Source organism: Pelodiscus sinensis, chromosome 1 (assembly GCF_052426305.1).
Source record: "Pelodiscus sinensis isolate ZL-2025 chromosome 1, ASM5242630v1, whole genome shotgun sequence".
NCBI lineage: Eukaryota > Metazoa > Chordata > Testudines > Trionychidae > Pelodiscus > Pelodiscus sinensis.
The window spans coordinates 4,830,722-4,857,321 of NC_143052.1; the positions used below are offsets into that span (position 1 = coordinate 4,830,722).

Genomic DNA, 26,600 nt, shown 5'->3' on the forward strand with positions numbered 1-26,600 from the left:
TGGGTCTCTAAACCTCTGACTGCTAGAACTGGGAGTGGACAACAGGATGGGCCACTAGAGAAATTGCTTTTCTATTCAGTCTCTCTGAAACATCTGGCACGGAGCCGTGCAGTGCGGCTGATGTGGTGGGGGGGAGGCCCTGGGGCCCAGCAATTTAAAAGCACCCAGGGCTCCTAGTCCTCACCATTACTGCTGTGGTGGCAACCAATTTAGACCCTCTAAATTGCCTCTGGAGCCCCACACAGCGTGGTCCAGGCAACACTGAGAGCTGCGCCTGCCCCTTCAGCCCGAGGCTCCACCCCTTCTGGGGGGCCCAGAGCTGAGCCCCTTCTTGCTCAGGGCATGGCAAAATCTGTCGCCAGCCCTGGAATCTGAAGATAGGATACTGGCTAGACCCATGGTCCCCAACGCGGTGCCCGCGGGCGCCATGGCGCCCGCCGGGGGATTTCTGGGCGCCCGCTGGAACATCTGGGTTGGCCCCGCCCCCGGCGCGCGGCACACGCATGGTGCCGGCTCCAGGCCCGGGACGCATGGGCGGCCCCTCCCCTGGTCGCGCGGCACATGCGCAGGGCCGGCCCGGGGCGCGTGGGCGGCCCCAGCCCCGGCCCCAGGGCACATGTGTGGTGCCGGCCTGGGGCCTGTGGCTCGTGGGCGGCCCCGGGCGTGCGGCACATGCACAGTGCTGCCCCCGGGCGCCCGGCTCGTGGGTGGCCCCGCCCCGTGGGTGGCCCCGCCCCCGGGCGCCCGGCAGCCACGCAACGTTGGGGACCACTGGGCTAGACAGACCACTGGTTTGACCTAGTGTGGCAATTCTCATGGTCCCTCCTGCCAGCTAAAACACTTGTCCAAGCCTCTCTGCCCCCATTTTCCATCCTAGTTACTGCTGCCACCTTCCTTTGGCCTCCCAAGAAGCTGTGTTGCTTTCTGTCTATACAAAATGATATGGGCAGCTGTATCTTCCTTGCTCATTGGCCCAGTCTCTGAATCCTTCCACTGGCTCCTCACTTAATCCTGTGCCGTTCCAGAGTCTTATCCTAGCATTTCAGCCCTTCCACGGCTCTGTGTCTCTGTTGTCTGTATGATCAGGTGCTCAAATGGCACCGAGCGCAGGACTGGAACAGCAGATGAAGGAAGGGAGTGTTGAGACTGGGAGCTAGGCATGTACGAGGAGGAAGGCTATTCTGGGAGCAAAAGGCAGCATGGGATAGTCACAAGAGAAATGAGGAGACACCAGCTGTGTCTCAGCACAAAAGTTGCTTCAGTTTAACACACATCTCTCTTACCAGTCGAATAAAAACCGCACAAACTCTGTGTGTCCTAATAGGCCTGCTGCTGGCTTAGTGATCTAGCATATCTGCCAGCAGTGACTGTCAACACCATTTGTTTCATTGTTGACATGCAGAGTTGCCTAGAAACCCAGCAATAAGAGGTGGGTGCTTACTTACCTTGCACGAGGTAAGAACAGAGGTAAAAGGAAGCAGGCACGCCTCATGCGCAGCTCCAGCAAGAGCTAGTTGAGCTGCGGTAAAAGCCAGCAGGGAGCTATTTCAAGAGCTGGCAGGGACCCGGGTTGCAATAGGATAGTGCCTGTAAGAAATGTTAAGTTAGGATGCATCTACCCTGCAGGGCTTAACTCAAAATAAGCTATGCAAATTGAGCTATGGCAATGGTGTAGCTTATTTCAAATTTGGGAGTGTCTACACAGCACTTATTTCAAAATAGAGCACTCTTTCCCCCGACCTCCCTTACTCCTCGTACAATGAGTGCTACAGGAGTTGGAGTAAGAAGTCCTCTAGCTTGACAGTATTTTGACACTTTCAACATAACTGCCTTCTGTGTAGATGCAGGCTAAGTTATTTTGGAATAGCGTTGCAGTGTAGACGTATAAGAAAATAATGCGAAAAGGACTCTCCCAAGAGAAAGCAACCCATATTCAATAGAAATACTTTTCTTATAAGGCTAAGGTATATCTTTAATTCATCAGAGTTTTAAAACATGAGGTCATTGTGCTGCCATGCCACCCACGCTCTACTGTCTGTGTTTATCTGAACCTCATCTGCTTAAATTGTACAGATGCTGCACTTAACAGCCCCACCCAGCAACGCTTTTCCGCCCAACCCTCAGGCTTGTATTCTCCTTGGCCTTCAGTAGCTTCTAATTTTTCCATCTCCCTTTCAGCGTCCCCCCTGCTCTGTATAGCACATGGGACCCAATGTTTGTCTGTTACGCTGTCCTTAATCCACATGCCCAAATCAGATCTCACTTCTGCTCATAGGTCCCATTCTCTCTACCCTCCAAAGCAAGCTGGATGCTCCTTTGCTAGCCGCTCCCAGGATCAGCAGGTGAATTTTAGTTTCCCAGCAGGATGGGGGTGGGAGAAGGATGGCTCCACACAGCAGCAACCGATGTGCCTCCTAAGCAGGAAGCAGCGGTGGCATGATCCTTCCTGTCCCCCCCAAGCTGAGTGCCACTGTGTACGTAGACTGGGCGGGCACTCAGTGTAAATAAAGATTGTCTGGATTGGGGGATGTAAAGTCCTGTTTCAAATGTTAAACTATGTTTAAGTGGCCCACGGCGCAGGTGGGGGCTTGTCTGGCCAAGGGCTGGTTAACCGGGTACCTCGGAAAGCATGCTGGCAAGGCAATGCTTACCAGCTAACTCTTTACCTCCCTAGTCTGGATTGCTTCCGATCCAAGCAAATGTTGTTTGTTTTTTATAAAATAAATCCACATACTGTGCTCTAGTTATCACAAATCCCCTGCTCTAATGCTGTACAAAGGGTACTGAGTGCTTTTTATGGACAACAGTTCCTTTTTAACTATACCAGCATAGTTAAAGCAGCACTCCTGGTGTAGATATACTGGTATGCAGCAGGGATGTGAATGGTTAACCTGTGGGCTGGAGCAGCCCCCCGCCTGACATGGGCTCCAGCCCGGCAGGGCCCGCCATGGTCGGGGGTACTACAGCCAGTCCGGCTGGAACAGTCCCTGCTCATGCTGCAACCCTGCCAGAGCAGCTCGGGCCTGGCGTGTTGGGGTTAGAGGCGCTGAGGGGTCCCCCATCCTGTCCACCTTTGTTTAGGCAATTAACCGATTAAATATAATGTTTGTGATTAACTGATTAAATGGGATTTTACATCCCTAATATACAGGTGCCTTTTCTTGGTATAGCTTATTCCTGAACAAGAATGGGAATAAGCTACATTGTGTATGATGCCTTACATCAGGTTAGCTGCATCTACGCTGGTGGTGTATTATTAAGTTGTTTTAATTACTTAAACCACTAACTGAAATAGTTATGCAGGTTGGACCTCCCTGGTCCTGCGCCCTCAGGACCTGACTGGTCCCAGATGAAAGATTATTCTGGACTAGGGGATATCGTTTCAGGTCCCCTGCTTCCTGCTTCCTCTGTGCCATCCTCCCACCTGGCTTCCTGGCCCTCCATAGCCCATCTGAGCCATGCATCAGCTCCTGGCGGGCCCCCTCCCCTGCATCCCAGCTGAGCTGTGCGCCAGCTCCCGCCCCCTCTCCCGCAGCCCAGTTGAGTCATGGCGCCCACCCCGCTGCAGTGTGCCGGGACAAATCTGTGGTCATGCTGGACCACGGATGTTAGTGGACTGGAGAATCCTGGATTTTAGAGGTGCAACATGTACCAGTGCGAAATCGGTGTAGACCAGGCCTTAAATGAGAGAGTCTGTGCCATCCAGCTTTAAAAGTGTGTCTGAACTGGTCTCTTGTGATGGCTTCTTATGTGTTTTTGAATCAAAACTTGTTCCCACAAGAACTCAAAATATCTTCTCTAGTTTTGAATATAAACATTCTCAGCTGGCATAGCACGTGGAGTGGAAATCTTGCTTTTGTGTGTTCTGGGCACATTGAATTAGTTGGTCCTTCTTAGTCTCCCATGAGAGCATTCAAAATAGAGACTTGAGGCTTAAGTGGAGAAAGTCACATAAAATACAGCTAATACCAGCTAATTCTGGAACACGCTTTTTGCCCTCTTACTGGAAATTTTCCACTGGTCTGAAGTTCACTGGAAACACGAATAAGTTTTAAGACCATGTTTGGGCTACAAACTTTTGTTGATGCAAATGATGATGGCACACAGTTGTCAATGTCTGTGTGTCGCTTGTGCACATGTATGCCTGCCTGTATTAGAGCAGTACATACTCACCAGGAAATGCACGTGAGGATGCAATGTGCATCACTAATGAGTATCCTAGTGCAGTGTTTCTCAAACTTTTTTATAAAGTACCCCTTTAAAAAAAAAAAAAAGAAAGTACCCCCAGTACCTACAGTTTTCAGACACACCATTTTTTTTTCTACCATTGCAACACATTTGTTTAAACAACTTAATCATAGCCAGGCGGGCGATGAAATTTTTGGGTGTAAAAAGTACAAAAATAATTAAAGCGCTGTAAAACTTAAAACAAAACTTCAGGTTTCTCCAAATTTCAGTTGTTGACGTACCCCCCAGACTTCTCTTAAGTACCCCAAAGGGAACTCGTACCACTGGTTGAGAAACGTTGTCGTAGTGTGCCGGGCTCTGCTGCCTGCTGCAATGTCTTTTGGGAGCTTTTTTTGCTGTTCTCTGGGTAGAACTGAATTGGGCCTGGATCTCTGGGAGCTAGAGGTCCAGTTCTCTCTGACAGAAGTTCTGTGCTGGGAAGCTCTGTTCTGCTCTCAGCGGTGCTGTAAGTACAGGACACATGATCCTCTGGGATGTGCGGGGCTGCGGGAAGGACTGCAGGATTAAGGTTTCTCTGATGGCAGATTAAGGGACATTCATAGAATCATAGAATACTAGGATTGGAAGGGACCTCGAGAGGTCATCGAGTCCAGTCCCCTGCCCTCATGGCAGGACCAAATACTGTCTAGACCATCCCTGAGAGACATTTATCTAACCTGCTCTTAAATATCTCCAGAGATGGAGATACCACAACCACCATCTACCCTGACAGGAACTTTTTCCTAATGTCCAACCTAAACCTCCCTTGTTGCAGTCCATTGCTGCTTGTTCTATCCTCAGAGGCCAAAATGAAAAGTTTTCTCCCTCCTCCTTATGACACCCTTTTAGATTCCTGAAAACTGCTATCATGTCCCCCCTCAATCTTCTCTTTTCTAAACCAAATAAACCCAATTCTTTCAGCCTTCCCTCATAGGTCATGTTCTCTAGACCTTTCATCATTCTAGTTGATCTTCTCTGGACCCTCTCCAATTTCTCCACATCCTTCTTGAAATGCGGTGCCCAGAACTGACACAATACTCCAACTGAGGCCTAACTAACACAGTGTAGAGCGGAAGAATGACTTCTCGTGTCTTGCTCACAACACACCTGTTAATGCATCCCAGAATCATGTTTGCTTTTTTTGCAACAGCATCACACTGCTGACTCATATTCAGCTTGTGGTCCACTATAACCCCTAGATCCCTTTCTGCCGTACTCCTTCCTAGACAGTCGCTTCCCATTCTGTATGTATGAAACTGATTGTTCCTTTCTAAGTGGAGCACTTTGCATTTGTCTTTCTTAAACTTTATCCTGTTTACCTCTGACCATTTCTCCAATTTGTCCAGATCATTTTGAATTATGACTCTATCCTCCAAATTAGTCACAACCCCTTCCAGCTTGGAATCATCTGCAAACTTAATAAGCGTACTTTCTATGCCAATATCTAAATCGTTGATGAAGATATTGAACAGAGCCGGTCCCAAAACAGACTCCTGCAGAACCCCACTAGTTCTACCTTTCCAACAGGATTGTGAACCATTAATAACTACTCTCTGAATACAGTTATCCAGCCAGTTGTGGAAAAATAATTTAGGATTGATAGTGGCAGTTATGGTGCAGCTGCAGACGATGGAGCAGTTTCTTGTGGAACTGAGAAATGAGCACTGATTAGGAGGGTTTCATGATCATGCAAGTTATGGATGTAAAATCCTGTTTATACAGGTAAAAGCAGTGCTGTCACTTCAGTTAGCCATTGAGCCAATTAAGGGGGCCAGCAGGGGTCTGGTTAGAGCAGCCTCCGCTACAGGCAGGGGCTGATCTAGCCCAGCTGCTCCTGGCCCCTGTGTGGGGGGCCCCCCACCACCAAGGTTCCAGGCCCCTGCAATTAAACAGTGGCCGTCGGGGGGTGGGGAAGGGGCCTGGTTCCCCCAGCACAGGCGATGGCTGCTCGGGTGAGGCTGGAGCACCCCTGGACCTGCAGTAGGCACTGGGGGGCTGGAGCAGCCCTCTGCCCGTAACCAGTAAGCATCACCTGGTTAACCATTCACATCCCTCCTATGAAGATCTTCCACCTCCCTTTTTTCTTTCCAGGATTTCAAGCTCTTCTGTCAACTAGTTTCTCTTCGGGTAAAGTTTTCTTTTTCTAGGTGTGGTCTTAGATCTGGGAGCATGGTGAGTGCGGCCCCAAGAGTCTTAGTCTCATTTTTACACTGTGTCGCACGTTGGGATTCCTGATTGGGGCCGTCAGTTAATACAGAACTGGACTTTTTTTAACATGGTGGGACCATTTTTGTTAGGTTTTAAATTAAGATTCAAAGGCATAAGGATGAAGGCTTGCGCCGTTGGAGATCTCAGGTGAAATGTCATTCACTGGGATAATCTACCTGTTTCATAATGTTTGCATCACTGTAATACACATAATCAAATAGCATTGAACTGATGTGAATGCAAAGAGCAAGCTGCAGTGAAAACAAGAAAGGGTTGGGAGTGAGCGGGGAAGGAAATACAGGCAGTCCCCGACTTACGTCGGATCCGCACTTACGAACGGGGCTTTCTCGCCCCGGAAGTCGGGGCGAGAAAGCCCCGTTCGTAAGCTGCTCCGGTGCCCCTGGTCTGCTGGAGACCGTCTCCAGCAGACCAGGGGCACCGGGCGGGTTCCCGCGCTTCTGAGGCTTTGCCAGAGCAAAGCCTCAGAGGCGCGGGGAACCGCCGCTGCTGCCGCTTCAATCTGGGTGCCTGTGGTCTGCTGGGGACGGTCCTCAGCAGACCACAGGCACCCAGATTGAAGCCGCAGCAGCGGCGGGGTCCCTCCCTCTGAGGCTTTGCCAGAGCAACGCCTCAGAGGCTCTGCTCCCCGTGTCCCTGGTCTGCTGGGGAGGGGGGGGGCGCAGCTAGTGTGCTCCCCCCCCCCCCCCCCAGCAGACCAGGCTTTTGTTTTGGACTCTGGGGCAGAGCAGCTGGGGCGCTGCCGATTGGTCCTGCAGCGCCCGCTCTGGGCACTACTGGACCAACCCTGCAGCACCCCAGCTGCTCTGCCCCAGGTCTTGATTCAGCCGCTGCTGGTCAGTTTCAGCAGCGGCTGAATCAGGACCCTGGGGCAGAGCAGATGGGGTGCTGCTAGGTTGGTCCAGTAGCACCCAGGAGCGGCGCTACTGGAGCAACCCAGCAGCACCCCAGCTGCTCTGCCCCAGGCTCCCCAAGTCAGCTTCTGCTGAAACTGACCAGCGCTGACTACAGGAAGCCCCAGGCAGAGTTGCTCTGCCCCGGGCTTCCTGGAATCAGCTGCGATCAGTTTCAGCAGCAGCTGACTTGGGGACGCCTGGGGTTCTTAAGTTGATTCTGTATGTAAGTCAGAACTGGCGGTCAGTTTCAGCAGTGTCTGAATCTGGACGCCAGTTCCGACTTACATACAGATTCAACTTAAGTACAAACCTACAGTCCCTATCTTGTACGTAACCCGGGGACTGCCTGTAAAGAATTGCTGCCCTGTCTAAAGAATTTATTTTGGATCTTTAGTTGGACTTAACCTTATGGGAACTACCAGATGAAAGTGTTTCTGCAGCTTCCCGAGTAAGTCGTGAAATACAAGTACAAAGATCAGGTGCTGACTAAGGGGTACACATTTAGTTAAAAAAAACCTGAAATAAGAAAGCTACATTAAATATGAGTTGGAAAGACGTTGCATTAGCCAGGAGGGTGCGGGCTCCCTTGTGCTATATAACGTAAGCCCGGAAGGATTTGATTTTTATCAGAAAAGGTCGATAACCCCATACGCACCCATCAATAATAATAGAAATGTACAGACAGACAAACCTGAATTCTGCCAAGTCTCTCTCTACTCTGTAGGGATGTTAAATTGTGTTTAATCAGCTAATTGAGTAGTCGATGGAATTTCCATCAACTACTCGATTAGTTGATAACGGGTGGAGCTGCAGAGCTAACCTGGGAGCTAATCCCATTGAGGCCCTGCCTTTTAAATGTATTAAGCAGGCTCTTAATACATTTAAAAGGCAGAAGCACAGCTGGGGGGACCCAGCGTGAGCCAGGAATCCGCTATCCCAGCTCCCATCCGGTTCCCCCGGCTACGCCTCTGTCTCCCCTTCCCCTCCATGGAGACAGTGTTGGGGGGGGGAGGCAGAAACTGCCTTTTAAACTGGTTCCCGTTTGCTGCCTTTCTCTGATAGATGCAGCGGGGGTGGACTAGTCGAGTCACTCCTTGACTACCTGATAAGCATGTGCTTATCGGGTAGTTGACTCATTGCTTACATCCCTAATACCCTGTTGAAACAAATCCAGATCCGATGCGGGATGCCCATCTTGTGCCCCTTGTGGATTTTTACTTATGGCTATTCTGCCCAAATAGAATTAAAGGCATGGAGCCCTGATATGGCATTAATATGTACACAGTCTTTTGTGTCCATCTTTCCTTTTCCCCTTCCCCCCAGCCCCTGACTTGAAACAGTGAAACACAGAACACTTTTCAGCCGGTCAAAGAAGTACACTTAAAAACCATTATGAAAATAATTTGACCAAAGTATTCAATTTTCTAAGCTCCTCCTAGATGATTACAGAAAATACGCTGCGGATATACCCGTCGGCCATGCCCACGCCAGGCGTACAGAAGTGGCCGCTTGTTGTTCACTGCTATTTATCCCTCGGCACTGGAATTCTAAAGGCCATCACTTCACTTTGTTCTGGGATGAGATCGTTGGCCTAAATTGTTTCTGCAGTTGTCTGGGGTCGAATTCTGAGGGCAAATTCTATGCGCTCTTCATGGCTTCAGTAGAAGCCACTTACATGCATCTGAAAGTCCAATTGTTTGCTGCAGAAAGACACTGAACACTGACAATACTTCATTGGACTTGTAACTTGTCATGCTGGCTTGTTTCCTCTCCTAGGCTGTTCTATCTTCAGTGATGTGTTAAACAGCAAATAGCCCAAACTCCCACCAACAGGGTTACACTCGTCTCCTCTGCTACCTTGCCAAACAGGGGTAGGTCCCTTTGCCTGCTTACATATGGATTTCTGGTTTTGAGAGTCCTTTGCAGCTTACTTTTCGGATCCAATGCCAACGCCCCATTTTTGCTTTTTGGATTTTGGGCATTAAGCTGAGCGTACCTTTGACATGGAGATCAGGACTGCAGGAGGCAAGCCACGGTATTTAATACAGACTCCTATGTTCTCCAGCCCTGTGGGAAAGGCAGACACGACACGACTGATGGAATTATTTTTGGCTGGTTTTGGTAAGCGCCTCATTTCCTTAAGCAGAGGCAGCACACCTCAGCCAATTTCTCTGGGCTTTCAGGCAGTCTCAATATCCTCTCTCAAATTTGGAGAGCTTTGCCTCTGCAGAATATAGTCGCAGCTCTTACATCTGGAAAACATTTAATGTGTTCACTTACCCTCTCCAGTTCTCTCTACAAAGTTAATCCGGAAAATACCTTCTTTTAAACCCAATTGCTCCCTGCTTCAGCCTCCTCCTAGTGGTCTCTTTCCATTGTTCTTTAAGCCCCTTGTGAACTTGGGGAGACTACCTGGTGCATGTTACTTGTATGCTTGTGTTCCCTCCAACTGTCTGCTCAGCCTGTCCTGAAGGGAGGGATATGGGGAGGAATGATACAAGTTCATTGTCTACCAAGAGCAGTCTCCCTTTTCAGGAATGCAAATGAATAACTAACCGCAGCTAGGAGTCATTCACTTCTGGGTTTCTTGGAGAAAACGAGCCGGTCCCCTTAATGTGGCATTGTTCAGGATAATTGGACTCCAACGGGTCTGTCTGCACTGCAGCTGGAAGCAACCCTCCCAGTCTGGGTTGACAGGCTCACGCTAGCTTGGCTTCAGCTAGCGTGCTAAACGCTGCAGCAGAGATATAAGCGACTAGTTGACTATCCGATAAGCAAAAGCTTATCAGATAGTCACCTAGTTGCTTTCCCCCCTTGCTGCCTCTATCAGAAAGAGGTAGCGGGGGAGGGAGGAGAAGAGAGGGTGCTGGGGGAGCCAGTTTAAAAGCCAGTTCCCTCCAGCTCCGTGGGAGGGGGTAAGGGCACGGCGGTCGCATTCCACCTTTGAAATGTACAAGAGTCCCTACTGGGACTCTGCTGGCCTCAGGCTCCATAAGGTGTTTCAGTCTTTGGGGCTCTTGCGCATTTCAAAGGCGGAACTTCTGTCTCTTGCTACATTTCACAGCGTAAGCGCCCCTATCGGCTAATCAAATAGTTGATGGACATTCCATCGATTAGTCGATTAATGTCATTGTAACATCCCTACACTGTAGTGCTGATGTTGCAGTTCTGAGAGTCACTCTGGCCAGCCACCCGAGCTCAGATGCTGGAGAGCCCAAGCTGCCACTCAAACCACAGCGTCCACACAGCTCTTCTTAGTGTCTAAGCTCAAGCCAAGTTAATCGGGTCTGAGCCAGGCCGGGAGACTTGTTCCAGCTGCAGTGTAGACATACCTTCATAGCTTGTCTGGATGGGGAGGTTGCATCAGATTAGTTTGTTCACTCTACGTGCAACAATTGAACTATATCAAACTGACGTGCCTCCACCCTGCTTAGTTATGGTACTTTCCTTAGTCAGCCTTGCATCCATGCATCTCCCCACTTGTTCAGATTACCAGTGCAGCACGCCAGGCAGAGGTCTGTGCTGCTCTAATGTGTCTTGCCATGCCTTGTGGCCTGGCCTGCCTCGTGAAAGCTGCTGGAAAACTGGGGTGTGAAGGGCTCAAACTAGCAAACGCCCGTGATTCCTCTCCAGGGCGTTTGCTAGTCACAACTTCCACTGATTTCAGATCTTCAGCATCTTCGCCTCCCTTCAGCTTACAGAGACGTGCCTCTGAAGAACGCCAACAGAAGCCTGAGTCTCTTGTGGTGTCCTGCTGGGGCAGATTATGTTGAGCATGGCCTATCTTCTTGGCATGGTTCTGTCCAGGCCAGGAGCTATCCATTTGGAACGAGTTCCTGGATGTTGGATTTGGCTATTGTATGTCAGTTACCTTGAGTTGAAAACCTCTACAGGAAAGGGATTTGTCCCAGAGGATACAAGTATTGAGAGCAGATTGGGGATAGGGATATAAAGGGTTAACCGGTCACCCAGTAAGCATCACCCTTACCCTCGCTGACTGGAGCGGCTCCTGCCCAGGCATTCCTAGTTAACCAGTTAAACTTAACGTTTAAGCTGTTAATTTTTTAAACAGGATTTTACATTTGTAGTTTGGGACGCTTGCTCAGATTTGACCTGGTTAGCGTGGGATGTTACATCACAGGCTTGTAAAACAATTCAAAGGGAAAGGGGGATTGAATTGATGACTTCCTGACATCTCTTCCAGCTCTATGATTCTGTGAACTGCAGCTACTGTCTCAATTGCGTTCTCAATTGATGTATCTTTCTCCATTCTCAACTCTCAGATACCCTTTGCGACGAGGCAGCTCTTTCACTTTCCTGACTCCTGGGCCCCACTGGGACTTCACGCTGGTGAGTAAAGCCTGTATTGTAATTGTTAACAAGCATTTGACATGCCATCAGAAATAATCTAAATAAACAAGCAGGTAATGTTCCTTCTTCCTGGATGAGGGAGAAAGAAACATGCTGTTCTCTTTCTGGTTAGGCAAATACAAACGCTTCCTCATTGAGCCATTCTGAGACTCTTGAGTGGCTATTGTTGGCCTTCACTTATTTGTACGCTTGTGGGTCTCTCAAGATAGTCCTTGTGTTTATTTGGGCTACAGCTTTTGCTCACTTGGCAGGAAAAATGTGACTGGGCTGGTACTTGAAACAGGATTTAGAACAGGCCTACAGAGTAATCTTTTGTAACAGAGAAAATCTGTATCTGATTTACAGGTAGAATAACTGAAGCAACCATAAACCTTACTGTAGTAACCCTGGTGCTATATTCTGCCTAATTCCTTCTTTGGCTTGCCTTCCTTTGGTCACGCATTAGGGCAGGTTGTGTAAATAATAATGCAGCGAAGTAGGGGAAATTAAAAGCTGACTTAATTCAAAAAACCCTCAAGTTTTAGCTGGTGGATACAAATTAACTTAATATTCATTTTTGAACCACAATGCGGATTAGATTCACTCAAGCCATCCTGCTCCTGTGTCACAGATTGAAAGCATTTGAAGCAATAATGTTATTTCTGTTTTCTGTGTGTGCTTCCCTCTGCTTTTTTCTTTGGTATGCTACTGCTTTATTCTCTGATGTTAAGTTAATGTTGCTAGATTTCATACCTCACCAATGAGAACTGCAAGGAGACTGATGATGAACAAATTAACTGTTTATCTACATTCCCCCACCAGTTCCCCCTATCAGTCACAACTACCTGTTCTTAATCTCTCAGTGCACTTTGTTTCTCCTTCATCCTGTGACTTACTGGAGACAAGTTCTGGGTGAACTCGAGAGAATTCTTCAGACTGGGGCTTCTCTCCGCATGGTTACCAACAGTAAGGAGGGCTCACGTGTTTAAGGAAGGATTCACTTTACTTAAATGAGCATGAATATGTGACGAAAGCAGCTCAAAGAAGGCATGAGGCGGGAGGATGAATCCCTGGGTTCTGTTTTCTTTGAGCCTGCATCGTTGCTACAGAGTTTAGGGCCACATCTACCCTTGGAAGGCTTTGCTGGTGTACTTATATCAGTCCCCGGGTTACATGGATCCGACTTATGTCGGATCCCTACTTACAAACGGGGTGAGGCAACCCCGCACTAGCTGCTTCCCCCCAGCAGATCAGGGAGACGCGAAGCTAGCGCCCCCCTCCACACCCCCCCCCAGCAGACCAGGGAGACGTGGAGCGGCTTTTCTCAGCAGACACCTCAGCTTGAGAATAGAGGACTGAGGGAAGTGAGGTGTGGGAGAATAAAACTGAGCTCTGGAGAAATGTTTGGCTAGAGTTTCCCCTACAATATGTACCAGTTCCGACTTACATACAAATTCAACTTAAGAACAAACCTACAGTCCCTATCTTGTACGTAACCCGGGGACTTCCTATATTAGCAAAACATCTGAGGGGTAGCTGTGTTAGTCTGTAACTTTAAAAACGAGTAGTCTTGTGGTAGCTTGCAGACTGACAAATAGGTACGACCATGAGCTTTTGTGGGTGAAACCCACTTCATCAGATGAGTTGGAGTGGAAATAACAGGATCCAAGGTGTGTGTATATAACAGCAAAAGCAGTTATCTGACAATTGCAGGACCTGGGTTAATGAGGCTAATTAAGTGGGCTGGATGTGTCCCATTCATAGCTTTTGATGTGAAAATGTGGATGTCAAAGGCAGGGGAAATTGGCTTTGTAGTGCGTTAATCAGTTAATATCTTTTTTGAAGCCCAAGTGGACAGTGTCAAATTTGTAAATGAATTCCTGTTCAGCAATCTCTCTCTGCACATCTAGTGTGAATCCAGCTATACCAGCAAAACTGATTTTGCCACCGGAGCTTGTTCGAGCCAGGGCCCTTCCTCCCCAAATGAAATAAGCTATGCTGGTGTGACTGCATCTATACAAGGATGTTTCCATGGTACATCTATGTTTATGGTGACCATATTTTTTGAACCAAAATTAGGGACCTGTTAGCCATGCCCCCTGATTCCCATTAGCCACGTCTGCCTGCCACAAGAAATCCCACTCCTGGAGGTAGTACTCCCGGGGTCAAGATGGACAACATGACTGGAAGTAAGGGGTGTCATGTGACTCCTCTAAGAATGCCTTCCATTGTCCTCTATCAACAGGGGTAGGTTTGGGCCCCCTAGGACCTTCCCATGCAACTCTTCTGCAATTGCATTAACCTAATTTGCATTGCATTAACTGGGGAGAGGCCGGGTTTGCCTCTGTTTCAGTGATTCTCAAATGTTTTGGCCTGTGAACCACCTGGCTCAATGTAAACCTTTCTGCGGACCAACAGTTGCTAATGGAAACTCACCGTTAATTACATAATTATGCCGGAGCCATTTTGCTTGTGCTGCTGCTAGGGAGAACAGTTTAATTTAAATTATTAAACAGATTAAGTGTTAACTTTCTCATGTTAGTTTATCAAACTTCATTTTAAATAAAGCAATATATTAATTTATGTCCAACTCGCAAGGTTTCAATGTTTTCTTCATGACAAGGGTAGGGAGCCTTTTTTGGATCGGGGCCACTGACCCACAGAAAAATCAGTTGGGGACCACACAAAGTGAGAAGCAAAAAAACCTCCTCCAAAGCCGCCCCCAACTAAGACATCACGCTCCTCTGGCGCGCCAGCCACACGGGACGAGGGAAAGAGACCGGGAGGACTGAGGTTCAGGGCTTTCCATAGGCCAGATTTATTTTTCTGGGCTTCCAGAGTTAGTGGATTTTATGGACCCCCTTAGGCTCTGGGGTGGGACAAAAATGAGAGGTTCAGTATGGGGGACAGGGTTGCTGGTGTGTGGGATAGGGATGAGGTGAAGGAGATAGGGTGCAGAAGGGGGAGAGATTGCGAGGTCTGTGTGGGAAGTGGGGTGCAGAAGCAGGCTGGGGGTAGGGTTTCTGGACAGTTGAGAGTGTGTCTGGCCAGGAGTTAGGGTGCAGGAGGAAGGGAGCGTGTTGGAGCAAGTTGTGGGTGCAGGATCTTGGTGGGGGAAGGGGAGTGAGTGAGAGGGATTGGGGTGTGGGGGTCTGGGCATGAGGGGGATGGTTACCTGGCTTTGCGCCCCCTTGCAGCAGGGGAAGCCTCTGGACAGTGCACTGCTGCTCCCCCAGTGGGGTGGAAAGGGGGAGAGTGCTCACCCCCCCCCCCCCACACACAGCGGGGATCCTGGTGCAGCTGCGAGGGTGCTGTGGGCGGGGCATGAAGAAATCCCAACCTTCCCTGCCAGACCAGGCTCGTTGCCTGCGGGGAGGGGAGGGGCGGGGGAGTGAGAGCAGCAGTGCACAGACCGTACCTGCTGAGCCTGAGCGCATCCTGTCCTGCAGCCGCCCCAGCTGGACTCGGCGCAGCCCCTGCTGGGGCTGAGGCAGCAACTCCAAAATCCAGAGGTCCGGGGCAGCTCCTTCAGGTTTTGCCTTGGATCCCATGGCGGCAGCGGCAGGAGCTGCTGTACTAACAAGCAGCCTAGTGGAGGAGGTGGCGCTGCCAGACCGGGGGCTCCGTGTGGCAGAGGCAGTCTCGTGAGGGGAGGGAGAGAAGCGCATGGTGGTGGAGCAGTGAGTGGTGTGCTGGCTGGAAACCGCGCTCCACCGGAAGCCAGCCCAGCTGCCCCCCAGCAAAACTCCAATGGGGCCGCTGTACTGAGCAGATGAGGCTGCTGCACCACACGAGGAGCAATGGCACGGAGCCATTCATACCTGCAAGCCGGTGTCCCCATCAAGTGGCAATATGTCCAGCGGGGCTTTCCGGGACATTTCACTACTTGATGGGGACACTGGGATAGAGTATTTAAATTTGGAACATATGGTCAGCGTATCTGTTGGTCACCACATCACACTTCATCGCACCCCTGAGCGACGTGGCTGTGCTGTCAAAGTTTGCAGTTTAGACCTGGCCTATTTCTCGGGTTCCAATGGGCAACACAGCCACCTAACCCAACCTCTTTTTCCCCCATTCCCATGTCTACATTAGCCCTCCTCTCAAACATTGCATGGCATGTTCACAGTCAAGGCCCAGGGGATTATGGGTAGCCACACTAAAAGTTGGGTTCCATCTTGACGCTGATGTGGGACCAGCTCACTAGAAATCTTTGCATGGTCCCATATTTGGCACCAATATGACCATATTGCTTTTAGAGAAGCAAGGTGGGCGAGGTAACAGTTTTCCTCTCTTGACCTTGTCAAAGGCTTTCTGGAAATCTAAGTATACTAGATCCGCTGGATCCCCCTTGTCCGCATGTTTGTTGACCCCCTCAAAGAACTCTAGCAGATTAGTAAGGCATGATTTCCCTTTACAGAAACCATGTTGACTTTCCCCTAACAAATTATATTCATCCATGTGTTTGATAATTTTAATCTTTACTGTAGTTTCAACTAATTTGCCCGGTACTGACGTTAGACTTACCAGTCTGTAATTGCCAGGATCACCTCTAGAGCCCTTTTTAAATATTGGCGTCACATTCGCAATCTTCCAGTCATTAGGTACAGAAGCCGATTTAAAGGATAGGTTACAAACCATAGCTAATAGTTCTGCAGTTTCCCATTTGAGTTCTTTCAGAACTTTTGGGTGAATGCCATCAGATCCTGGTGACTTGTTACTGTTAAGTTTATCCATTTGTTCCAAAACCTCCTCTGATGACACCTCAATCTGGGACAATTCCTCAGATTTGTCACCTAACAAGAATGGCTCCGGTTTGGGAATCTCCCCAATATCCTTAGCTGTGAAGACTGAAGCAAAGAATTCATTTAGCTTCTCTGCTATGACTTTTTCATTTTTGAGGGCTCCTTTAGCATCTCGATAGTCCAAGGGCCCCCACTGGTTGCTTAGCCGACTTCCTGCTTCTGATGTACAGTAAAACTCCGATGGTCCGACACTTCTGATGGTCCGGCACCATCAGGAACCCGGAAGTGCTCTGGGCAGCCGGACCATTGGAGCTGCTCTGCCCCCAGCTTCCCCGATTCAGCCGCTGCTAAAACTGAACAGCGGCTGAATCGGGGAAGCTGGGGGCAGAGCAGCTGGAGTGCTGCCGGGTTGGTCCCGTAGCGCTGCAGGACCAACCTGGCAACACCCCAGCTGTCCCCGATTCGAAACTGTCCAGTGGATGACTCCAGGAAGCCAGAGGCAGAGCTGCTCTGCACCGGGCTTCCTGGAATCAGCTGCTGGTCAGTTTCAGCAGCAGCTGACTTGGGTACACCTGGGATAGAGCACCTGGGGTGCTGCCAGGTTGGTCCCCGCAGCACTGAGGTGCAGCGCTGCGGGGACCAACCCGGCAGCACCCCAGCTGCTCTGTCACAGGCGTCCCGATTCAGCTGCTGTTGAAACTGACTAGCAGCAGCTCTGCCTCGGGCTCCCTGGAGTCAGCCACTGATCAGTATCAGCAGTGGCTGACTTGGGGACACCTGGGGCAGAGCAGCTGGGGTGCTGCCAGGTTGGTCCAGTAGCGCCAAGGAGCGGCACTACCAGACCAACCCGGCAGCACTCCAACTGCCCTGCCCCAGGCGTCCTGATTCAGCCGCTGCTGGTCAGTTTCAGCAGCGGCTGAATCAGGGACGCCTGGGGCAGAGCCGGGCTATCGGAAGGGGAGTCTGAGGGGTCTGGGGTGGCATCCCCCCCACCCCATCCCAGACCCCTCATAGCCCCCCCTTCCGATAGTCTGGCATATCTGATAATCCGGCACCCCGAGTCCTAAAGGTGCCAGAGTATTGGAAGTTTACTGTACTTAAAAAACATTTTACTATTACTTTTTGAGTTTTTGGCTAGCTGTTCTTCAAACTCCTTATTATATTTTTACATTTAATTGACAAAGTTTATGGTCCTTTCTATTTTCCTCACTAGGATTTGGCTTCCACTTTTTAAAAGATATCTTTTTATTTGTCACCGCTTTTTACCTGATTGTTAAGCCACGTTGGCATGTTTTTTAATTTGGGGTACACATTTAAGTTAGGCCTCTATTATGGTGTCTTTGAAAAGTTTCCATGCATCTTTCAGAGATTTTACTTTTGTCACTGTACCTTTTAATTTCTGTTTAACTAACTTCCTCATTTTTGTGTAGTTCCCCTTTCTGAAATTAAATGCCAGCGTTGGGTTGCTGAGGTGTTTTTCCCACCACATGGATGTTAAATTTTATTACATTAGAGTCACTGTTTCCAAGCAGTCCAGTTATATTGACCTCTTGAACCAGATCCTGTGCTCCATTTAGGACTAAATCAAGAACAGCCTCTCCTCTTGTGGGTTCCAGAACCAGCTGCTCCAAGAAGCAGTCATTTAAGGTATCAAGACATTTTATCTCTGCATCCTGTCCTGAGGTGATATGTACCCAATCAATATGGGGATAGTTGAAATCCCCCACTATTGCGTTTTTAAATTTTATAGCCTCTTTAATCTCCATTAGCATTTCATAGTCACTATCACTGTCCTGATCAAGTGGTCAATAATATATCCCTACAGCTATATTCTTATTATTGGAGCATGGAATTACTATCCATAGAGATTCTATGGAATATTTTGGCTCATTTAAGATTTTACTTCATTTGCTTCTACATTTTTCTTTCACGTCTAGTGCCACAAGGCTACAGCAACACAGAAAACAGGGTACAGTATTATTTTTTGTTACAAGACTTTTGCCTGAAAACAGGCTCTGTGATCTTTAGGAGTTTGAGCCCTGATGCACACTCCACACCTGAGGACTTCCAGGCTGACAATAAGCATCAGGAAGGACTTTTGTTCCTTAGGTATTTGCCAGCTATTTTCATGCAAATGTTCCTAGTGAAACAGAATGGGTGGGAGAAAAGGAGATGACTTGAATTATTTGCAGCCTGAAAAACACTGTTTTCCTCTGATGCATTACTGGATCATGACATTCAGTCCCTGAGGGTTGTTTAATGCTAATACTAATGGCGTCGTTTTGTGTCTGTCTTTATCCAGGTTTGCTTACATGTTTTGGAAAGACTTTTACCTCAGAGTTTCATTTAAAAATGCTTCATGCTTTTTCCCAATGCCTCTAGAGTAGCCTAAATAATACTTCCTGACTTCTTTTTTTTACAGTCTAATACCTTTCAGAGAAATATCTTTTCCACATGACCCGCCTTTCACGAGGGTTTTACATATCATGTCTTTAATTGTGACTATCGCTAGCCAGACACACGTCATAAAACAGTATTTATCATGGTTGCCCTTCTGCTATGCTGGTTAAGCCTCCGGCTTTGAGCTGTTTCAACAGGTGGTTTTCTTGGAATTCGTTTCTGTCCTGGTGCCATGTAAGAATGATACAGCTGGCTCTGTGGTCAAATGTCTACATTTTGAATGAAACTATGTTGGGCAGAGGAAATGGGGAGCCGAGCAATGCAGCGCCTATTACCCATGTCTAGCCAGATTAAAAACAAAACCTTGGCTTGGCTTTAAAGTCTGGGGCTGTGTGTTAAAGACATTAATACACTTGACTTACATAAAGGGAGAGGAAAATCTTCAAACCCAAAAGGTGTGGTGTCTTAAAACCTTGCATTGTGGCATGTTCTATTAAAAATCTGTTTTGAACTTTTTATTGAATTTAATCTAAGCAGCCAATGTGAGTATCAAACCAGCCAAAACTCTTTTGAAATAATGAACTGAAATCTGTACACGCCTCACAAATGAAATGCTGCACACATACGCTGTAAAAAGCTTTCCCTTAATCTACAGATGGACCTCAGTCATTTGGCTGGGAAGTTTGTATATTGTCTTTTAGAACTAAAATATTCGGACAGAGTAAAAGTGACTGGAAACTCTAACTTTGGTTAGCTGAAACTGCAGAAGGAGGGAAGTACTTTTGTGAGCTCATGGATTACTGTACTTTGTAATTAACATGTAATCGTCAATTTGTCTGACTGTAATTGTTATCCTGTAGAAACAGCATAGTATGTACTGCTAAGACTTATTGGGGTAGAAAAGTATCAATGAAAGGACTGTAAAACAAGGTGGGATTTCTGGAATCCCGAAGGGGAACTACAAGATACAATGTAGGATATATAAGGGGACTCTCACTAACATTACTAGAATTCTCAAGGCCTCCTTAGGCTTCGCTGAGGAGCCCATATGTGCTGGTGGGGTTACCTCTTGGGGAATAATGGAATCATCGAAGTCCTCTTCAGGATTCTAGAACCCCAAATCCAATTGTCTTTTAGTGGGAGCTGGCACCGTGCTCCCTTAGGGCACATCTATACAGCAGGGCTAAAGTCGAATTAAGCTACGTCAATTGCATAGCTGAAGTCAAAATAGCTTAATTCGTTTTTCGGCGCTTTCTACATAGCAGGACGTCTGAGTGAGCACTCTTCCTCCAACTTCCCTTACTCCTCGTGGAATGAAGGTTACAGGAGTCGGAGTAAGAAGTCCTCCAGCTCGCCATTTTTTAATTTCGAAATAAAGGCTTGTAGTGTAGATGCACACTATGTTGTTTTGAAATAACGTCAGTTATTCTGAAATAAAGCTGCTGTATAGACGTACCCCAAGATTCCTGTGAAAATCCCGACTTTGTTATTAACTGCTGAGCTTGGAAACCATACAAAGTATCTAATGTCCTTAAGTAAATCCCTGAATCTATTCAAAGTGCTAACTGCCACATGGATGCACTGTCTCCATTGCATTAGTTTTTCCTTGCTGTCTTTTCTTCACAGCCATAATTGTGGGGAGCATAAAGGAACAAATAAACTTACAAGTGTATGGTGTGTGAATGCAGCCAAATGACACGTCCAGGTGGTTTTTCCTAATTCTGCCAGTGTTGTAAGGAGAGCATCCTTAGATTGCTTCCAAAATGAGGCATGCTTTCTAAAGTGTAATCAAAAGGATCAACATGATCGGTTTCTTTTATTACAGAAAAGGAAGCGGAGGGAGAAAGATGACGACGTTGTCAGTCTTTGCAGCCTTGATTTTAAGGTAAGCCAAGCATTCTGCTGTTCAACATGGTGCTCTACCAGCTTCATCTGTCGGGCTGTTGTAGTTTATAGAGCCCCCAGAAATCCCCCAGTGGTTAATGTCTTATGAAAGATGCCCAAAGGAAGAGTATAAGCACGTTCCAGTGACCGGCACTTGAGATGGAAAAGAACAGTGGTAACGATGACACTTCAAATTCTGGTTTCATTAGCATGTTTCACTTAGGCATATACACCATGGCGCTTTGAGCAAATTGGACTTGATGCATGTAATGTTTTCATATCGAAAGCTTCAGTGTGCTTATGGTTAAAATGTGGCTCAAGTAAATGTTCTGGGCATTATGTGGTGGGAATCAGAAATCTGCTTCCCAGGAGACCATCCACCCCAACCTAATCCTTTGGCAAGGGAAGATTGTTTGTTGTAGTGTGGTTCTTCTGACGGTCTCACTGCAAGCGAGTTCTGAGAACAGAGGGAGAAAGAGGAATGAGCTATTCCTTCTGGGAAGGAGTAATTTTTGAATTCATAGCTCACTAGGCTTTATGGCTTTTTAATCTTGGCTTCTAGTTTTTTGGTGGAGAGTTATTTGTCTGACGTACAGTCGCTCTTCTGTGGCCTTTGTCATGCTTATATTTGTGACTGAGCGTGACATTATAACCACCTTATGTTGCGTTCGGGAGTGTCACAGCTTGCTGCTTTCCGTGAATAATCACTCTGTACAGAGGAAAACATACCGTGGATCCACTGTTCTGGACAAGCCTCTCTCTCTTTGTCTGGTATTTCAGTGCATGTTCCTTCAAATCAGTCTAGAAAGAATACCAGGGCTCCTGTGTCACATGGTGGTTGGGTTTTGGGGGGGTTCCCCAGGGCTTGTCTATGCTATGGGGGCTGGCGTGCCATAGCCATACTGCAGTAACCCCCTTTTAAGGGTAGGCCAGGCCCATGACTCCTCAGCAATTCTAGGAGTGCTGTGTTCCGTAAATGTGCCAGCTGGAACTTTAAAACAGTTCCAAACATTCTGCTGGGTTGGACAGAAATACCCAAACTCTGACACCGCGGTGGGTCACGATTGGGGAGAAAAATGAAAGTTATAGGTAATTTATTTGCCTTTTAATAGAGACTTTTCTCGGGTGTTTTCTCAGGCCCATTCAATGTTGAGTGTGTCTATTTGCCACATATACCGGCACCATGTTTTCCCCTCAGTGGTATCTATAGGAGACTGGGTCTGGCGCCCCCTGGAACAATGCCCACAGGTATAAGAGGTACCACCAGCTGGCCTCACCCTCGGTTCCTTTTTACCCCCAGTGATGGTGCTGGAATGTTCCTTTGCTCTAGCAAAGCCTTTTTCTCTCCAGTCTGTTTGTTGTGAACTTTCTGCTGTACAAAGTTAAAGTTTATTTTCTTCTTCGAGAGAGATTGCTCATGTGCATTCCATTTTCAGTGTGTGTGCCATGTGCACAGTTGCTGGGAAGATTTTCCCTTGCTGGATACCGTAGGATGGCAGGAGAGACCCCTCGAGTGACGCCCATATGGCTAGGTATAAGCACCTGCTGACCGCCCCCTCCATCAGTTCCTTCTTCCCACCAATGCTGGTTGTCAGCAGGCCTCACCAATGGCCTTTCTGGCACATGTCCCTGTCCAAGACGTTTGTCAAGCGGCCATGTGGTCTTTGGTGCACACGTTTACCTCCCACGCTGCCATTCCCTTCCCTCCCACACCTCAGAGTCCAACCGGGGTCCTCCATATACGGCACCAAACCTCCTGCCGGCGTCATCAGGATTCTCCTGGTACCTTGGCTCCCCTGCAACTCGTGGTGGTTTACACTGATGCCCTATGGGCACAAGCTGGTGTCCGTAGGCTCCAACAAACCTTCAGCCCCAGTCTCCTGTCCACCAGAGATGAAGGCTGCCCTGCTGGGAATCTCCCAAATGCTCTAGACAGGAGGGTGGATGCCCCACTGAGCAGATAGTTGAAGTGGTGACATCTATTGTGCCAGCACTGTCATTCTCTTCCCCAGATGGCAGGCCCCAAGGATGATGATGAAGGTTAGGATGAAGGGCCTTCCACTCTCTTCTGAGGATCTCTAACTGGATTAATTCCTGCGTCCAGACCTGTTTGGAGTTAGCACAGGTCCAACCGCTGCCTCTGAAGGCCTACTCGACAAGAGCACAGGTGTCCCCAGCAGTCTTCCTGGCCCATGTCCCCATCTAGGACAGCTGTAGAGCCATGGCAAGGTCTTGGGTGTTCACACATTTACAGAACATTATACTGTCACCCAAGAAGCCAGGAGTAATGCTGGTTTCAGCACAGCTGTGTTACAAACTTCAGCGACTGTCTAGGAAGGAGTACTGCAGAAAGGGATCTTGAAGGTCATAGTGGACCACAAGCTAAATATGACCCAACAATGTGACGCTGTTGCAAAAAAAGCAAACATGATTCTGGGCTGCAATAACAGGAGTGCTGTGAGCAACACACGAGAAGTCAGTCTTCCGTTCTACTCTGCGCTGATTAGGCCTCAGTTGGAGTATTGTGTTCAGTTCTGGGCACCGCATTTCAAGAAAGATGTGGAAGAATTGTCCAGAGAAGAGGGGGGGAAAATGATTACAGGTCAGAAAACATGACCTATGAAGGAAGACTGAAAGAATTGGGTTTTTTAGTTTGGAAAGAAGAAGACTGAGAGGGAACACGATAGCAGTTTTCAAGTATCTAAAAGGGTGTCACAAAGAAGAGGGAGAAAAATTGTTTTCCTTGGCCTCTGAGGATTGGACAAGAAGCAATGGGCTTAAACTGCAGCAAGGGAGGCTTAGGTTGGATATTAGGAAAAACTTACTAATTGTCAGGGTGGTTAAACGCTGGAATAAGTTGCCCAGGGAGGTTGTGGAATCTCCATCTCTGGAGATATTTAAGAGCAGGTTAGACAGACACCTGTCAGGGATGATTAAACAGTGCTTAGTCCTGCTGTGAGGGCAGGGGACTGGACTCAACCTCTCGAGGTCCCTTCCAGTTCTATGATTCTATGTCCATAAACTCCTGCCCAACTCAGTTGGTACTGCTTGAGAGTCACCTAACAAGGAATGGACATGAGCAAATGTAAGTGGTCTCAGTGCCATGTAATCCACTCACCTAGGCTGTATCTAGACTGCAGGGCAGTTTTTTTTTTAAAGTAGCCTTTTTCCGAAAAAAAATGCACCTGCGTCTAGACTACAGCCACATACTTTCGAAATTAAATCGAAAGATCGCGGCTTTTCTTTCGACAGCGGTTCTCCTCATTTCATGAGGAAGAACGCCTTTTTTTGAAGTGCTGCCTGGGTGCTCTGTTTTGAAAAAGCGGCTTGCTTTTTTGAAAGTACTGCTTGCCGTCTAGACATAGCCCCTAGTGGGTGTGGTTCACACAAGCACTTGAAGAAAAAAAAATCCCTTTTTCTGTAACTGGCGCTCTTCAAGATGTCCAATCCATGACTCCTTCCCCACTGTCTGAGTTCTGGCAAGAAGGAACTGAGGATGAGTTGGGGCGGGGAGGTTTCGCGTGGAATGGACACATCTCGAACACCAGTCTCCAAGACACCTCCTGAAGAGCACCAGCTATGGAAAAAGAAAACTGTCTTTTCTGCAGGGAGGGAAAAGCCCCAAAGCACAAAGAGTTAAAAGCTCACACAGTGTCTTTTGTTGGACTTGACATTTCACCTTCTTTTTAAATGGTCTGTCACTCTTACTTGGTAGCGTTGGGGTCACACCTACAAATTACACTTTGACACCCTTTTAAAAATGTTATTAATAGCTCTGATAATGCCTGCCCTTACGTTGTGTGTATTTAAAGTGTGTACGTGCCTTTTAACACAGTTGGCACAGTTTCGAAAACCCTTAAAGCCATTCGAGTCAAGGCTTTAGGGTAACATTTCATCCAGCAGTAAGTGCTCAAGTCATTTTTGACCAGGGGACTGAGGGTGACTACAGGGGTGTGAAAAGCAGCGTGTACCAAAGCGCTGCGCTATAACTCTAGAGTGTGGGTGCTGTGGAAGCAAATTAAAATAGCCCTACTTGCCATTTTGAAGAGGATTACATAATGTGAGCTAGGAACCTTGTAGTGTGCTCCCCCAACCTCCACAGGGAGGAGTTATTGTGTGGCACTTAGGTGCGCCTTGCTATTCATACCCCAATAAACCAAACCAAAGCATAGCAGGCCAGTGTAGACATAACCTTAGACTCCTAAGCTGCTGAAGTGCTTCTGAAAATGTTACCCGTAATCTCATCAAATTCATGAGTTGTTTAATCTAGTATTTGTAACTATTGGAGTAGGTTTTTAAAAAACCCTACTAAATCCTGTCCCCATAAAACCTGGAGATAGCTGTATCAAATGCATAAATTGTGAGGCCAGACGAGACAATTAGGATAATCTAGTCTGACCACCTGCACTACACAAGCAGTGCACTCCTAGCCCCGTTTTACAGATGGGCTCTATAGCACAGAGAGACTTGTCCAAAGTCACACAGGAAGACAGTAGTGGAGCAGAGAATTGAACCCAAATCTCCCAAGTCCCGGACTAGTCCCCTAACCACCTGAGCATCCTCCCTTAAATTAATTAATGTAACATATTTATAACTTTAATATGGGGTGGGGGTGGTTAACGACCATATAGGGAGGGACTGTGTAGCCTGAATTTGTATTTTTCGAGTTCTTGCTAATGTCCACTCCACTTAGGCGCGTATGCACCATGTGCATGAGTTCTGGAAGCTTTTTACCCTTAGCAGTACCCTTTGGGCCAGCCAGGGAGACCTCTGGAGTGGCACTGATATACTGGCGCATACATACCCCTGCTGGCCCGCCACCCGCTCAGTGCCTTCTTGCCTCCCATGACTGTTGCTGGAACACTTGGCTTGCGATTTTCAAGTGCGTAGGTTCCTACCTCTGACCTGTGGGCACAGCTTGGGAATCACGTAAGTGGAATTGACATAAGCAAGCACTCAAAGAAAAAATGGTTACTTATCTTGTAACTGTTCTTCTAGATGTATTGCTTATGTCCATTCCAAATCCCATCCACCTCCCCTTCATCAGGACGTTAGGCAAGAAGGAACTGAGGGGGTGGTGGGCCAGCAGGGGTATCTATGGGTGCCACTCCAGAGGTCTCCCTGGCTCGCCCAAAGGGTACTGCTACGGGAAAACAGGTTCCGGAACTTGTGCACACACCTAAGTGAAATGGACATAAGCAACGCATCCAGAAGAACACTACGACGTAAGTAACCGTTTTTATCTTCCTCAAAGGTTTTAGGTTTGTCCCTTCATATTCTTAGAACACTGACCAAGACAATTTTAGTTTTCATGTGCCAATACATTGCCGGTATTTTAAATTAAATGGAAGAGCATTCAAAGCCCAAAATGATAGAAGCTTCACATTTTTTTTGTTTGATTTTTGTTTTCAGGAGAGCAAGTGGGATGAAGTTTTCCTCCAATTTTCAAATAAACTAGGCTAGCCATGGCCGGCTCGCGAGCCACATGCATCTCTTGGGGGGGCCCCCCCCCAGGGTGTGGCTCGCAAAGCCCCTCCCCCCCAGCTCGCAAAGCCACCCCCGCCCTCTCCTCCTGGCTCCCTGTGCTCTCCGGGGTAGGGGAGCCGTCCGACACAGCCATGAAAGATGGAGTATTAAAGATGGTGTCGGCCGTCAGGAGCCTAATGTGGCCAAAAAGCTTCTATAAACATTTTTTCTTAAAGGGGCAGTCCTCTTTTTTATTGTTGTTGTTGCCAAAAAGTGACAGGAGACTCTTTTTAAAAGGGCAGTCTTTCCCTCGCCCCCTCTTGAGAACTTTGCCCTGGCTCTTTGCGCTGGATCCACTGATATCTCGTCTCTTTGCCTGGAATGGGTGGGCCACCCCTGGACTAGG

General features: G+C 47.9%; 1 protein-coding gene across 1 annotated transcript in view; it reads left to right on the forward strand.

Moving 5' to 3' along the window:
* The window catches only part of NET1 (neuroepithelial cell transforming 1), a 58,984-nt gene that overhangs the window by 12,536 nt on the left and 19,848 nt on the right, over positions 1-26,600 (forward strand). The window contains exons 2-3 of the mRNA XM_075925038.2: positions 11,633-11,699; positions 20,670-20,729. Of these exons, the coding sequence (XP_075781153.1) occupies positions 11,633-11,699; positions 20,670-20,729 (127 nt within the window). The remainder of the gene's footprint in view (positions 1-11,632; positions 11,700-20,669; positions 20,730-26,600) is intronic.